Genomic DNA, 16,369 nt, shown 5'->3' with positions numbered 1-16,369 from the left:
TCGTGCAAGTGCACGGGAGGGGGGAAGGGGAAAGTGTGGGGCTAGGGGGAGGGGACAGTGCAGTATATGGGATAATAGAATAAATAACAATAAGTAAAGTGCGGCCAGCAGGTGGCAAGTGCAAGGGTAAGTGCAGGCGTACGCTGTAAGTGCTGGTAGTGGGACTTTAGGGATACAGAAAACAGTCCACAAGTGCGGGGGGTTGCCCGGAAGACAGTGCAGATGTGCGACTGGCGAGGCAAGGGACCTGGGCCCGAGATCAGATGGTGGCCCGACAACCGGTGCAGTTTCAGTTTCAGCCAGGGAATCGGCAGGGGAGAGAAGGGGAAAAAGCAGAAGCAAAGAGAAAGGTTTTGAGGTGCTTCCGGAACCGGAGATGAAGCTCCTCGTTTCAGGGTGGCAGGGAGGCTGTTCCAGAGGGAGGCCCCAGCAGAAGAAAGAGATCTACCACCAACTTGTTGCTTGGAGAAGCGACTGACCCTGAGGGAGTTGGAGGTGGATGAATCCCAGAGAGGTTGCTGAAGCAAATAAAGGGGCCTCTAAATTACCTAAAGTTTGCTGATGCAGGCAATGGTACTATTTCCCCTAAGGTTTGCATTGTGAGCCGGGTGCTTTATTAACAGGACCAGCAATACCAAAATGAAAGGATTGGGCCCAGGTGAGGCAGCTAGGGATAGAAGACCGCTAGAGTAGGGTATGGAACTATCCACCTGCCCGCTGTGGACCTTGGCGGTTGTTAGACCCTTTGTGGCCTCGGGAGGCCATCTCACTATCTTAGGAGGAGATGCAGCCAAGGCAATGACACCAAACACCACCAGGATCTGCGAGGACCAAATCCAACTAGACTACAAGAAGTACATAGGAAGACACAAACTCCATGAGACTCCATGAGACTGTAGGTGACTTAAAAGGGCACTGAGATAAGTGGAACATAATAGTAACAGTAATAGTAATAGGAAATTTAGCCTCTGCACTGTTGGGATTACACTGTATTATTTGTTCTATTCTGACACTGTATTAATCTTAGAAAGCTCCTCTTTCCCCCCATAGATAACCGTTTAGGCAATCTCCAATTTGTGTATGTTGATGTGATTATCTTCATTTGATCTAAGAATGTTTTGTAAGCAAAGTATAATGGGAGATCTTCATTTCTCATAGACCATCGCAACCCTTTTTGTTCCGCAGCAGGACCTTGGAGCAGACAAAATGGTGGTTGATCTTGCAGATCCAAACCGTCCTCGATTTACAATGGAGGAGTTGAGAGCAGTATTGCAAGAACGTAACCAGCTAAAAGCTCAGCTTCTTGTGGCACAGGAGGAGCTTCAATGCTATAAAAGGTAGGTTGTGATATTGTTTAGGTTGAAATACCTTTGCTCAACTTCATACTTTTTGTATTGCCATGATAGAATGCCACTGATTACTTGGTCTGGTAGACAAAACATTACTTGCGCCACTGGGCTTTCCAAAGCCAACTACTCCTAGGACAGCTGTAGGTTTACATTTAGAGGAGGGACAAATAACATTTCTAGCAAGGTTTCCTGACTTAAGGTGCCATATGTTCTTTTGAAGAATACTCTCCCTCCACAACTGGTTAAAGCTTGAAGCTCAGTTCAATTCTATGAGCCAATCTATACATTCGGCCTGATCACGAGTTGGGCGGTAGCCCTTAAATGCGGCGGTAATGTGTTACCGCTGCATTTAAGGGTCCGCCCAATCTCGAGTCTGGCGTGTTTACCCCCAGCTGAGAGCTGGGTGTAAACACGCCAGAAAAATACCCATTTCCGGCGCAACTACCGCCAGCGGGAATGGGGACTAACGTTAGCATTCAACGTGTTATCCAGCGGTAATACCGCCGGACAGTGGGCACTAACGCTAATAAAGTTGGCCGGTAGCCCTCCTGGGATATCGCCCGTGATCAGGCCCATTGTGTGGTAAATCAGATTTAGGAGACGGACAAGAGGACATGTTTGGTTCAGATGGTTTACTAAAGAAAACCTCCTCTAAACTCTTGGTCTATGACAGATTCCCTATGCTAGAGAACAACAAACGGGTGCTTGTCAGGATGTTTCAGAGATGAACTCTGCCCTCAATCCATCACTATGCTATCTGCCCTAACACTATGCAAAGAAAGAAATAGAATCTGAGCTTCAGCTTAGTATAGGGTTACTCCACCTTTATGGTGGCTGGTTTTCTGACCACCCCCACCAAATAGTTACCACAATCTCTTGATTTCGTAGAATGCTACCAACAAAAACAAAATGCTTCTCAATTGTTCTTTAGGTTCAGATAAATGGCCTTGTCAGGTAGTTCGAAAAGGCTCTGGTTTATCCCTTCTCCGGGCAGGAGTTGTCTAGACCTGGATAGGTCGGTATTCACAACAAAAAACAAAGTTCACTCCATCTGGGTTGTTCAGGTTAAAATAATAATAATAATAATAAGCATTGTTAGCATTGTGTAGGCTCCAAGTCTGTTCCCCCTCTGTTTGATTTCTCCCTTCTTTCACCCCCTCGTGGGGTAGCCGTTTTCTCAGCCCTGGCTGTACTGTTGTGCTTAGCGTACATGTGCAGCACACTTTGCACTATGAATCCCCACCATGTCATCTTCAATGCTGTTTCAGACAGGCATCTGAGTTGAAAAAGCATCACATATCATTGTAGAAGCAGACAATCAAACTAATCACTGTGCAGTTTAGTAGGAACTACATTTGATCACACCAAATGTGTGATATATGTCAAGAAGAAAAAACAGGGCTACATCCACAACTCTCCTGAAGGCTCCAGGTGTATTATACAAAGATTCTGTGTACCCAGTGTTTCCCTCTCATTCATAAAATCATCATAGGGAATTTTACGGGGAACAATCGTCATAGGGAATACATACACAACTTGACTAACGTCTTGAAACGAGTTGCACAAAAACCTGGATATGCTTCCCCAGTATACTCCATCACCAAATCCAAGCGCTGTGGGGAAAAATGTAACTATGTCCACCGTCCATGTCATGTATTTCTTTTGTGTATGCTTCTGATGTCCTCCCAAGTCCATAGAGTGAGCCCTGCAAGGAATCTGTGAGGACAGAGGACCCCAACATCCCTGATCCTGGTTTATATAGTGCCCCCCTCCCGCAACAGTCCTTCCCAAAGGGGCAGGTGATCGATCAAGATTCCTTTGCCTAGCCACTGTCTTGGGATAGACGTCCCAGTGAGGGTGACCAGGGTATCCTCCCTGTATTGTCCCTGGGCTCATCATCCTTTAGCTTCTGTATGTACTTGGCCCCATTTTACACCCCTCTAGGGACCTCCATAACTAGACAGGGGACTTTAGTCACACTTGGGCATTACCCTTTGTGACAATGTGCCAATGAGGTCCGTGTGTTCCTCTCATTCATCATACAACTCATTCTGTACCTTCCAATTTGGTAGAAGGCCCAGGACTGAACTGTTTTTGAATAGTCATCCTTGTCTCATGAGCCATGTTGGTCAGCAGGGAATCTGCTTTGTTCTTGTCACGCCACATTTCTTCACTTATAGCTTATCAGTTGGTGCCAGGAAAGTATCTTTTGCCAACCACACTACACATTCAGGCCTATCCCACTTTGTGATTGGGGTGAAGTTATTTTGAAAGTTGAATTCCTCCAACTTGGCAGCTAGTCAGTCTCACTGAAAGAGATGTTCATGTTACCAGGAATGGGAATGTGCACCAGTGGCTTTTCATCTGTTCTCTGGTCATAGCGACTTTCCCTTACGTAGGTGCAAAAATGCTCTGTGGGTGATAAACAAGCTAGAATTTAACATTCAGGGGTTATGAGTGAATGGGAAGTAAATCCGACCACATGCTCTTGTGCTTTGTATGGCTGTAGTATCACTGCACCTAGCCCATTCACACTAGCATAGACAGAAATGGTGGTGAGAACATTGGGGTGTAAAGTGTTACAGTGTGGAACATTGATGATGTCACCCTTAACAATGTCGAAAACTGCCTGGCACTTGTCCGTTCATCAGAAGGTGATCTCTTATTTTGGTAGACCGTCATTGTTCCTGTCTTGAAAGCAAATGGGTTTATCAATTTAGCATAATACTGAGAAATGACTGTGAAAAAAATGAAATTGGTCTGTAGTATCGGGTGCACTAGTATGTTTAATGGCATCAACAAAAGGAACTTCGGGAAGAAAACTGTCTGCCCAGAGTTCACATGTGAGGTGTTCAATTTTCTGTTCCATGCACTGGATACAACTCTTTGTAGGACTGTCTCAAAGGGTGGCTTTTTAAGAGTATTCCTAGCTACCATACACTAGTATGTCATCCTGGAAGAACAAAACATTGGGAATGCCTGCAAGAAGATGTGTGATAAATCTTTGAAATACTGAGGTCATAACGATGGTATTCTAATATACTAAAGCCCTATCATGGTAAGAACACAGTAAGAGGTTCCAAGGTTGGATGAAGACTAATCTGGTGATGCATCCTTCAAATCAAATTTTGTGAAAAATTTCACATGGTTCAATAGGAGGACCAGCTCTGTGATGTTTGGTAAGGGAAAACGATGATGTTTGGGTTTAAATTCCTGAGTTTAACAGGGAGGCACAGACCTTCAGATTTGTGAATGAGCACCACATGGTTGAGCCTTTATGCAGCATCAGCAGGCTTGATGATGTGGTCTTCCATAAACATAAACAGCCGTGAGAGGTACAAGACGTAATTTCAGATTATTATTATGCAAATACTTCTTGAAGGTGACTATCTTTTGTTGACAAACCGAGGCATATAAGCCTTTCGGTAAGGAGGAAGATGGTCGGCATATAAGCCTTTCGGTAAGGAGGAAGATGGTCGGTGGATTGTCAGGCGTTGCATGCCCCTAGAGCAACATCAAGCAGATCAAGTGAATCAATTCAGAGCCCAAATGCTTATCTGTGTGCAGTTTTGATGATAATAGTATAGTTCAAACTGGAATCAACCAACAATTTCAGAGAACCTCATTCATGAAATTCAAGCAGCATTGTTTTCTCCTGCGGTGTCCTCTGAGTTCACCTGTGATGCTGAGGACAAGTTGGTTTCTTCCATCACAGAGGTCATCGTATTCAAACATGTCCATCACCAAAACGTTCTTGGACCCCTTTCCATGGTGAACTGAAGTGCCCCATTTTCTTGCAATTTGTGCAGACTTGGTTGAATGCTGGAGGGTTCTTGTAGTTTGCCAAGTAGACCTGACTCCCAGATCAGCACCACGCATGTTTGATGCCACTGTAAGTACAGCTTCTTGATGATGCGTCATCAGTCACTGAACAGGGCTTTGTATCATACCTTTTGTTTGCAAAGGTTATTGGATTGACATTTTACCGTGCATACATTCTCAGTTGATGTCGACTTGCTTCCTTCATGCATCGCATAGAATGTTATATGGTGTTGGTTATGTTGAGGGTTTGTTCCAAAGATGGGTCATTGTTCATTCATAATGCTTCCTGAGTTTTCAGTTTGTACCGGTGGAGAATGAGTTGATCTCATTGATCTGTTACTGCATTTGAAGGCACATGTGCGGGCCAGTTCATGAAGGACTGTGAGAGTCCTCAAAGGATTCCTTTGCTGACTAAAGTCAGTGGTATATCTTGCGGTAGTCCAGTACCATGTTGATTTGCTTACCAAAACAACATCGCAGGCTGCTACGACCTCTGCATGGGGTGAATCGAAATCTAACCTTTCCGGTTGATGTGCTTTGTCTGCTAATGTGAACAGGCATTGCCCCTCTGAGTCCAGGGAATTTACCAGAAGTGCATGCTTTCTGCAAGATGCAAATTGTAGTTCATTGATTGGCTCAAGGTACTGTGAGAAACCAGGTGGTGTCTCACCCGCTAGTCCTCGGGTATCTGTCATCCAGGTGGCCAGGACATAACCATAGCTTTTGGATCCAGCGCCTGGGATGGACCAGAGCTGGAGGATCACCTGAGTGAGGGGTCTTCAGGGAGTGGGAGTGGAACACCAGATGGCGAGACCCTCTATCCCTTCCCCTGTAACACCTTTACCCCATTTTACCAGGAGGGATACATGGAAACTTTACCTCCTGCCCCTTTTCCCTTCACAAACACTTCCACACGGACATCCCACTCGGGGAGAAAACAGACTCTCACCCGAGCAGTGTACCTGACATATCCCTCTACTATGGTCCGGTGAAGTCGGGCAATTACTGACAATCATTCACACCTGACTTCCATTAAACTTCCCCACACAGATAAAAGGCAGAGCATGAGAGCACACTCTGAGCGAGGCAAAGCACATGAAGGATCAGCAGTTTTGAGAACGCAGCTGAACAAGGGGAGAAGGAGGGCAAACCAAGAAGGGTTCGCAAGGAGGGAAATACCCTTGACCATTCTGACAGGAAACCGTTACTTTCGAAACCCTTGTAGATCAGAAAACATAAGGACAGGAAACCAGGCTAAAGAATCCTGCATAGTGTGTCGAAGATACCAGAGGCTGACCAAGTCAGGGAGGAGCAGCAGCCACTGTGGTATCGTCCTTGGCTCCAAGAACAAAGTAGCATCAGAGAAATCAACACACCTGGTGAGTTAGGATGGCCGATGCAAAACCGGTCTGTGTTGAAATCAAGGTTGCAAGCGGCAACATTGTATAACGAGCGCAGGAACTAACATTGTTAACCGCATGTGATGAAAAACGGAAGTAAAGCTAAATTGCTCTTGGATGTTTTAACTTTGAGAAGGAAAGATACAATACCAGTGACAAGTGGTCCGGCACCTCGTGGGTGCTCAATCGAAGGTCTCTGTAAAGGTATCCAGCCAAGAGGTGGCAGAAACGAAGCAATACTTTCTACAGAATTCTCTGTAAGGGTCTCTACTAAAGAGACCCTCACGGCCGCTTATTACCTGTCACGATAGCAGCGCGTCCTGCAAGAATATCAGCGTGTCCTGTGAGACTGCCTGCCTTGTACGGCGCGGCTCACAGACCCTGTATATCTCAGTTGGCATGGCGACCCCGCACATGCCTATCGGCGTTCTTGCCGCCAACATTTTGGTGTGGACTACGTCGATTACGTGAAAGCATGGTTACCTAGGTAACTGTCAATGCATATTCGGGGATCTTATGCGTTAGTTGACCTGTTGGTGTTAACATTTCTAGATATAGCAATATGTATATATCGAGTGTGCAATCAAATGTATTGCTCCTTAAAAGAGGTGAACCTCCTGATTACCTACTGATTTATATCTGACTGTCCAAACGTGTGCAGCAACTCGACGCATACGATTTGTAATGCATCCGATACAAGACTACAGATTGAGGTTAAAGCACGACTGGGAGAGCGGGAACGGGAGACAACCGACCCAAAGATCATGTTGCCTCACTCCCGCCTCCCACAACGTGCAGTCATTTGTGGTGTGTCACTATTTAGGCTATCCAGAGACTGTGGGATTATGTCTACAGGTCTGTATACATGTCGCTACCTCCTACCGGCATCTCTGGTAAAGCAAATATAAGCAAAATATACAGTGCAAGTCCCTGGAGCATTTGTGAGGGTAAACAAGGATCAATGGACATGTGAACCATTGCGGCTGGACACATAGGTGTACATGTCCCCACCTAATCTAAGGCTAACACAAGCTAAACATTTTGTATAAAGCTTCCCGTCTCTCGCAGGCTTGATAACAAACCTACTCACATTGTTTAACAAATATATATATATATATATACACATGGACCAGTGTGGCTGGACACATACATGTACATGTACATGACCTCGCCTAAGCAAGGGATAAGACAAGCTACACATTCTGTATAAAGCTCCCCTTCTCTCGCAGGCTCGATAAATCCATTCACATTCTTTAACATAATGGTAAACAACCGTAGGACCATTCCTACATCCTTTAGCAGCGTGCCAGTCAAACTCCCTCATTACCACGTGTTGGTAGTACAATTGTATATGGCTATTTAGAAGTCCATTACTCGCGGGCCTATGTGTAGAACCCACTCACATTTTTAGTACACATCAAAAATTCACATATGTTGATATCAGTACCACAAACAAAACACATGAGATCAAATTCGGCATTCATGCCCCTTGGGGTAAATGAGTCTAATAGGTTGATCCACATGATCTCTCTTTGCAATAGTCTTTTCTGGAGATCACCCCCCGGTTTCTTAATTTGACTTGTTCCAAGATCACGCACCTTAATTGTCCTATTGAGTGCCTTGCCTCAGTGAAGTGTACCGCTACTGGGGATTTGGTACTTCTTGTTCTGATACTGGATTTGTGCTCAGTCCATCTGAGCTTTACCTTACGTGTTGTAATGCCTACGTAGTACAGCCCACAGGGGCATTTCAATGCATACACTACATTGGCGGAATTGCAGGTGCATGAATGTTTTGAGTTCAATATTCTTTCCAGTGTGTGGATGAGTGATGTTGGTGCCTGTAATTATATTACCACAGTGCTGGCAATTGTGACATGTTTGTGTCCCTCTATAGTTTATCTTCCTAGTTTGTGCTATAGGCAATTCAGCTTTGATAAGACTACTTCGAAGTGACTTGCTGTTCCTATAAGCAAATATCGGAACTTGGGGAAATAGATTCTGAAGTTGTGGGTCCAGTTGTAACATGGGCCAGATCTTTTTTATGATTCTCTTGATTTTATTACTTTGTGTACAGTGAGACGTTACGTATACCAACTGTCCTTCGGTTTTTGTTGGTTTTGGCTCCAGTTCATGTCCCGATGTACATCCTCCACTTGTCTTGCTATGGCTGTGATGGAGGAGGGTTGATAGCCTCTCTCCAGAAATATAGCTTCCAGTGTGCTGGCCTGTCGTCTATATTCATCAGTATCCAAGATGTTTCTTCTGTATCTTAGGAATTGGCTTAGGGGTAGACTATCAATAGTGTGTTGTGGGTGGAAACTGGTTGCTAGTAGAAGACTGTTACGGTCTGTTGGTTTAGTAAAGATTCTCGTGTTCAAGCGGTCATTCTCAAAGTAAACTTCCACATCTAGAAAATTAATGACGGTATCACTGGTTTGTGTAGTGAACTTGATACGTTCATTCATATTGTTCATCATTGAGAAGAACATTTCTAGTTCCTCTGCCGGTCCTGTCCAGATACCGAACACATTGTCTATATAACGAACGAACATAGAGAGATGTTGCAACCATTGTGGAGAATTCAAAATGTACTCATTATCCAGATACTGCATAAAGGCGTTGGCATAACTAGGTGCCATAGCCGCTCCCATGCTAGTACTGGAGATCTGTAGAACACGTTTCTCACCAAACTTGAAAAAGTTATTCATAAGGGCACGTTTTAATAATGTGAGGACAAAGATTCTGTCCCCCAAGCAAGAGTCTGCTTGAAGCAGCAGCCACTCAACAGCTTCCAGGACGGCCTCATTTATGATGTTGGTATACAATGAGGTTACATCCATCGTGAACAGTATGTCTCTGCCTTTGACAAAGCGGACATCTTTAAGTTGTGATAGAAAGTGCATAGTGTCTTTCACATATGTAGCTCTGTTCTGTATAAGGGGTTGTAAGACTTTGTCCAAATATTGGGGCAGTGGTTCCAGGATACTCCTGTTGCTGCTATAATAGGTTGTCCCGGTGGTTTGTCTAATCTTTTCTGTATCTTAGATAAAATGTACATCACTGGCATTATAGGGGGGACCTTCTCCAGGAACTTGAGTGTTTTTTCAGTAATCACTCCTCTGCTTCTAAGACATTTTGTATTAGTGATCGTACGTTCTCCGTGGGGTCATATCGGATCTCCTTGTATGTTGTTTTGTCGCTGAGTTGTCTCTTGACTTCCTCGAGATAATCTTTTTTGTTCATTAGAACCAGTGCTCCGCCCTTGTCGGCTGTTTTGAAGATAATTTCCTGATTGTCTAGTAATTTCTTGAGGATACGTCGTTCCAATGCAGAGAAGTTAGTGTGCATCTTTTGGTGGAAGTGAAGTTTCTTCATATCTTCCAAGACCTTTTTTTTTTTTCAAACACAGTCAAGATGTGATTTTGCATTGGCGGATTGAATGTGCTTTTAGTTGATAATTCCAAGAAATCGGTGGTCGCCTCCCCTCTGGATCCTTCTTCTATTGAGTCAAAAAATACCTTAAATTTCAATTTTCTCATTAACTTGAAGTCTATTTTTTCTTTCAGAAGGGTACTTGAGTGTTGGGACACGAAGGAAAGGCCCTTCTGTAATACCATTAGTTCATGTTTAGAGAGTCTATACGAGGCGATATTAACCACTAGGTTTTCTTTGTGGTCCCTTTCTTCCTCTGTTTTTTTTTTTCTTTTGTCCCCTCCTGGTTGGTCTTTTTCTAAAAAAGCAGCGCTTGTTTGGGCTTCTCTGTCCACAGGTGCAGATTAAGTTGGAGATTCCTCCTTTGGTGTACTTTCCGCTATTGTCTCTAGCCCTGCGCTGGATGCCTCAGAAGATGATGGTTCTGAGCTTGGTGTTAATTTTTTCGGGACACGAGGCTGGAAGACCTTTGGCAGTCGTTGACCATAATATTCTTGCCAATTATAAACAATGTCCAATTTATAATCTTGGGTGTCTCACCTGAATTTCCTAATATTTTTGACATCATGTTCTTGTTAGTATTTTGCCAATTTCTGATTTGTATCCTCTAGGACCGTCTGGAGCTGATCGTTGGTGAAGCCCGCACTCAAGCTTGTTTTGATGTTTTCGATCTCGTCTTCCAAAGTTCCCAAATGATATGCCAATTCCTCAATAGTTAGAAGTATGAGGTTGAGTCAACACTTGTTTAAGATCTGACGCCACTTCTTTACAAAGATAGGAATTTCTTTGCAGAGTGTTGGCTCAAGGTTCACAAGTAGCTCTGCCGGGATTCTTTGTGCCCTGTGTTATTGTTCTAGCGTGGATGTGTGTAGTTTCAAATTAATCTCTTGACGAATAGTCCATTTGAGCTTTTTCATCAATGCTTCAGGTTTTTCTGATGTAGTTAATTCATCACCCGTTGATTTAATGAGCCCAAGGATTCTCTGGGCCTCGTCCTCACTGAATCCTAATACCTCAGCCCTATTCTTTGTTATTTGGTCAATTTTTGAAAATGACATCTTACTCACTTGTGGGTATGTAAAACACTTATTTACATGATTGGTTCTATTATTGCAAAGTATGAAATCACGGTTTGATTTTTTTGAAATGTTGGTTCCATTGAATAACACACTATGAAATTATAATTTAGGAGGGATATTCTCCATGAATGATTTGATCATTAATTTGTATATATTTTGTTGCAAGTGATTGCAAGTATCAAGTACATCCATATCTCTGATATCATTATTTAAACATTTTTGTTTGTTTGACACTCTTGACTTGAATCTCGAGTTTAAGGTCCATGACCTCTAATGAGAACATTGAATGTGTATACTTGGTATACTTGATATACAGAGCTTAGGCTCAATAGGAGTGCAGGAAGGAGTTCCTGTTGGCAACAACTGGCTTTGAGGTTTAGATGTTTAGTTTGTTGGTCTCTGGTGGCCTAGAGACCTTACCTTCCTGCACCTGAAGTGACACCCACTGAAATAGATTAACTTAAATAGAGACATTGAATTACCATTGCTTATCATGGTTCCTAACGGAACCAGTAATAAAACCAGTTTATCAAATTAAGTCCACCTCTGTTATCTCTCTCACTATAGATTAACATGCTTTGGCATGCAATGTATGTTGCTATACAAAAAAGCAAACTCGAACCTTCCTACAATAAGATTTGATGAGGTAGTTTAACCTGTGCTGCATTCCACTTTCACGCTCTCCATTAAACTGTGCTTTAATATTACGTTTCTAGGCGAACGTAATATCATACTGCTCAGACAGACCTGGGTTATACAAAGCTGTGCTCTGCTCAACTATGCACTGTTTTGCTGTTTTGCACTAAGCTACATGCATATAGAGTACAATCAAGTTGGAAAATGTAATGATCACTTGGTAATGTAATCAGCTCTGTGCGAGCACACTGTGCACAGAGAGCAGATTACATGATCAAGCCTGCAAGGCTGGGGGCTCGTTGATCATTGCCTTTCCCAAACAGATTCTGTTATTTGTAGTCTTGAGAAGATGGCTTGAAAAGTACACACACCATAGTAAGTTTCAAGCTATGAAATAAATGGAGCCATTTTAACACTAAACTAGTGTATGCTGAGTGTTCCGTTGTTCCTGGAGCATTCCATTTGCGGCTGCTGTTCTTCCTTGGCTCAGAGGAAGTCTTTCCTCCATCATTGCGCAGTGGACGAGCCTCCTTGAAAAGCCTGCTCCTTAGCAGAGCGTATTGCGGAGTGTTCCGTGTTCCTGTGACTTTGATGACAGCTGGGACTCATTTTACGGACACAGATGTTCACCCGCAACAAAGGCTGTGTTTCGCTCTTCTATGTGGTAAACCAGCACCCATTGACACATGTTTGGCATTAATGTGACTTTCCCGGTACAGGAGTTCCAATCTAAAGACTTATTCGTTCTCCAATAATTTAAATTGGGGGCGCCTTTATTTTTAGCCTGAGGCGTTCGTTAGTCACATGCTGCAGCATAAAAGTCCTTATACATACCCAAATAGCAACTTTTCACCTACAGACTTTATTTAGCAGCAGCTTAGACAGGGGCATCCTATCACAGAGCTGCCTTATTAGCCATTGAGGCCGCAGCAATGGTTGCTGGTTTATAGATCAACTTGTGGGAGTGACGGTGACTGTGGAAAGTCATCCATAGAACCCAGGCCTCCAGATAAGGTGCGTACGAGACCTTTTTACGCATGAAAATCTTGTAAATACAACAGCTTTATTATTTTCCTGTGTACATTTACACACAAGTTTAGGGCAGTCCAATTTATCTACATGGATGTAATTGCAAGCAATGTATAAAAGCCTCCAAAACATAATGTATTTCTCTGAAGCCTTAAAAAAAAAAACTGCACACTGTGATAAAAGGAATGGTTTGTTTCCATTCAGCTTCTGCTGTGTTGATGCTCATGGAGCAAACTGAAGCACTGTGCATATTTATTTTCCTAGCATTTTAGGATTGTATAACTAATAAGATGGAAAACTAAGTTGCAATTGAGAATTCATCTTTTGTAACAAATTATGCTTTTTTTCCCCCAGTGAAAGCAAACCAGTTTTGCACAATTGTATTTTTCAGACTTTCTGTGCTTTGCGCATAATTATGCGGATGCAGATCATTTTTACACTTCTAATTTAATTTACACTCTAATGATACAAACTGTTTAAAATTAGGAGTATGCACGGTCTAGTTTACCTCCATTCAACCTTGCAGTCAATGCGGTACATTACTATAAATGGTCAGTGGCAGTGGCGTCTTTGCTCAAGGGTGATCACAGGTGTTCTGCCCTCTCAAATCATCAAGACTACAATTAAAACATCGAAGACCTGACTCTCCAGGATGTGCGAGCACTGTTCAAAAACAAAAAACAAACAAATGAGTTACATTTGTAATTTGAAATAGAAACTCAGAAAAACCTGTCCCTGGGATAATCCAGATAAGTATTTGACTTCATGTAGCGCTTCATAAATGATTCATCCAACATCTAGGCACTGTGATTATTATATCTCAGTCGATACTCAGTTTACCGACCCCTGAAAGATGTTAGTCAATAAGATAACTTATCAGGTTGAGAGCTTGTTGCTGCGATCTGTGCGTGAAATGTAGGTTATAGGTTAGAATGCCGGCAAGGTCAACTCAGCCTTTTATCCTTTCGAGGTCGATAAAGGAGTACCGACTTAGGTTGGAGATAATTGTGATAAATATGTTCTATGTACAGCGGTTTGCTAAAAGCGCTATATAAATGTTTGAGCATGAAATTAGATATAGAAATTAGCATGGCGTCCTTGCCTCTTTGCACTGTTGTATCATAACATTGGCATACCATTAGGTAGTAATAGCTCCAGGAAATTAGGACTTTCATTAAACATCAAAAGACAAATCTGCTATCGAACCTCAAAACACACATTAAAATTCATGTTTGGTTTACTATGTAATAGGCTAGGTTTCTGTGTTTTTCATTTTTTAAATATATACAGGAGAGATCAAATGGCCAGACCTTGGAGAAATAATGAAAGGTGGATTCTGTCACAATGCAGAAAGATGCCGCATAGTAATGCTTTCCATACAGTCTTTGCACATGTCAGCTGGATGTCACACACATTTTGCTCTCTTGCAAAAGAGAAAAGTCATTTTTACTCTCTTGAAATCACATTTACTCGCAACTTTTTAAAATGGGGAGTAAAATACTCCCACCTCAAAATACTCCCACCTCAATCTTATCTGGGCCACTGTTTGAACCGTTCTTCCCCTCAAGTTCTAACGCGCTCTTTGTGCTTGAAACAACCTGTGTTTACTCAGTGTGCCCCTTGATTCACTTCCCTCCACCTTTTGATAATCTACCCAGAGTGTGCATCTATGCCTGGCAAAGCCTTGAATCGTACTAAGGCTGCTGCCTGCTGCACCAAAAAGCCCTACGAGCTACAGTCAAGAAAACACGCTATAGTGTGCATTTCTGCATTGGAGTCATCTGAACCAAGGGAGATTAACGGGGGGATTGCAAGGGGGTCGTAAATCTGCCCAGAAATGCCCAATGGATGTATATTTTCCCATGAAGTTGCCGGGTCCCTCAGTGGCTCTGGCAACAGTAGAGGCTTCAAACCACCCCTCAGAGGGTGACAACAGCTCTTATCCTCTAGATTTGGAAAATGACTCGCTACTCCAACTGTGCTATGCCCTACAGGGAAACACTCTGGTTGACCTGGATATAGGTGAAACCAGACCTCCTGTTCCTTTGGTGGGCCCCATCGCTGTGTCAGCTGAAATTGGTCATGGCACCAACTTTGAATTCGATGAAATTGCAGAAACTCGACCTGGAGAGTTGGGTCGACCATCACTCACACGTTCACCTTTCCTGGCCCCCTTTTCAGTTTCTTCTCTACCTGCTCCTTTGTTGCAGGCATCTGCCACAATTACCCAAAGGCTATCTGCTAGTCCTAATTTACTCCACGAATCTGAAACGGCGCATTCAGCCTCAGTGCATGGTAGTACTCATTAAACCTCTGGAACTATGCGGAGCAACGGAGTTGTACACTTCGCAGTAAAGATCTTACTAAAACTCTGCAGAACAATGCATGAGGACCTAAAAGCCCAGGGGCTGACTATAGCAGCAATGCACAATCTGTTCATTGACTATAAAGCTGCTGAAGGGCCACTTGCTACTGATCTTCGTGGGAAAGCAATTCAGAAGCATGGTCTGCAAAACCATAAACCCTTGCCCCTCCTCCTGATTATAATTCCTGATGAGGCTCTGGGCCCTGACAGCAAACCGTTGAACATCAGTGACACAGAGGTGAACTCCTCAACGCTCTATCCCTCCAGGAAAAAACTTCGACTTACAAAGAAACTACAAGCAAAAGCCATTAAACAGTCAAAACGCAGACTTGTACCTCTTGAACAGAATCCACTGGTGGATACTCAACTGCTAAATTCCACATTGTGCCCTGGCAACAAAATCACGTCAAAGAAACAACGAATGAGGGTAGCATGACGCAAGAGAAGGTCTGCACAGACTGTGGGAACTTTAACAAGATGGCTTGTAGTGGATGCACTCGGAAAAGAACTAACTTTGCAAGAGGAGCAAATTTCATCTAATAATGTGAACATTGACTCCCCCACCCCCTTTAAATAACACTAACGGGCATGAGGAAGTTAATATATCACATTCAGTCTTACAAGATCTGGGCCGAGACAAAAGTCCCTGGAAAGTTCCTTTTGGTCCCTTGGACGAGAAAAAACTTAACATAACCCCATCGGATACATTCAAAGCCTGCCGCCAATTAAACCATTCCACAATTATGGCACTGTTCAGTAAAATCCCTTCACTGCGTAACTTATGGCAAAAAAACAACACAGGTACATGGTTGCCTACTTGAGACAGCGGCACTCGTACGACAGCACCAGCCCTCCCTGACTTATCTGGGTTTTCTATTGGATGTTCCGCTGCCGGTAGAGGTGAGGCCACTGGGTTGTTCTGAGTGCAACTGCTCTCGTGCTGCCGTAAAACCTACATCTATTCATAAGAGCTCACAGGCATCAGTAAAGTTCAACGATGACCAAGGATGGGAATGGCTGATGAGAATGATTCCCCAAAAGAAATGAAGGAGTGAAATAACTTTATCTTAAGCTGGAATACAAGGGGTTTTAAACATTGGCTTTGCCAGGGTGGGTCCTGGGACAGGCTTACCGCCTGTGACATTTTTTCCCTTCGAGTTGGAGTTAGACGTGTATGTATTATTCCAGACCCAAGCCAAAAAGGGTGAGCATGGGCGGCCTGCTGGTGGCCTATTGATTGGAGCTGAAAATAGCC

At 43.4% G+C, this 16,369-nt stretch overlaps 1 protein-coding gene across 3 annotated transcripts in view; it reads left to right on the top strand.

The window, feature by feature from the left end:
• Window positions 1–16,369, top strand: part of RILPL2 (Rab interacting lysosomal protein like 2) — a 132,379-nt gene that overhangs the window by 43,875 nt on the left and 72,135 nt on the right. Inside the window, exon 2 of one of the 3 annotated variants that reach the window (XM_069619674.1) lies at window positions 1,159–1,337. In XM_069619674.1, coding sequence (XP_069475775.1) covers window positions 1,159–1,337 — 179 coding nt within the window. The remainder of the gene's footprint in view (window positions 1–1,158; window positions 1,338–16,369) is intronic. The other 2 variants (XM_069619676.1, XM_069619675.1) reach the window with 2 other exon arrangements.

Source organism: Ambystoma mexicanum, chromosome 10, assembly GCF_040938575.1.
Source record: "Ambystoma mexicanum isolate Mex_15411 chromosome 10, UKY_AmexF1_1, whole genome shotgun sequence".
In the NCBI taxonomy this organism is placed as follows: domain Eukaryota; kingdom Metazoa; phylum Chordata; class Amphibia; order Caudata; family Ambystomatidae; genus Ambystoma; species Ambystoma mexicanum.
The sequence above is the reverse complement of the archived record's forward strand: the minus strand, read 5'-3'. Positions and strand labels throughout refer to the sequence as shown.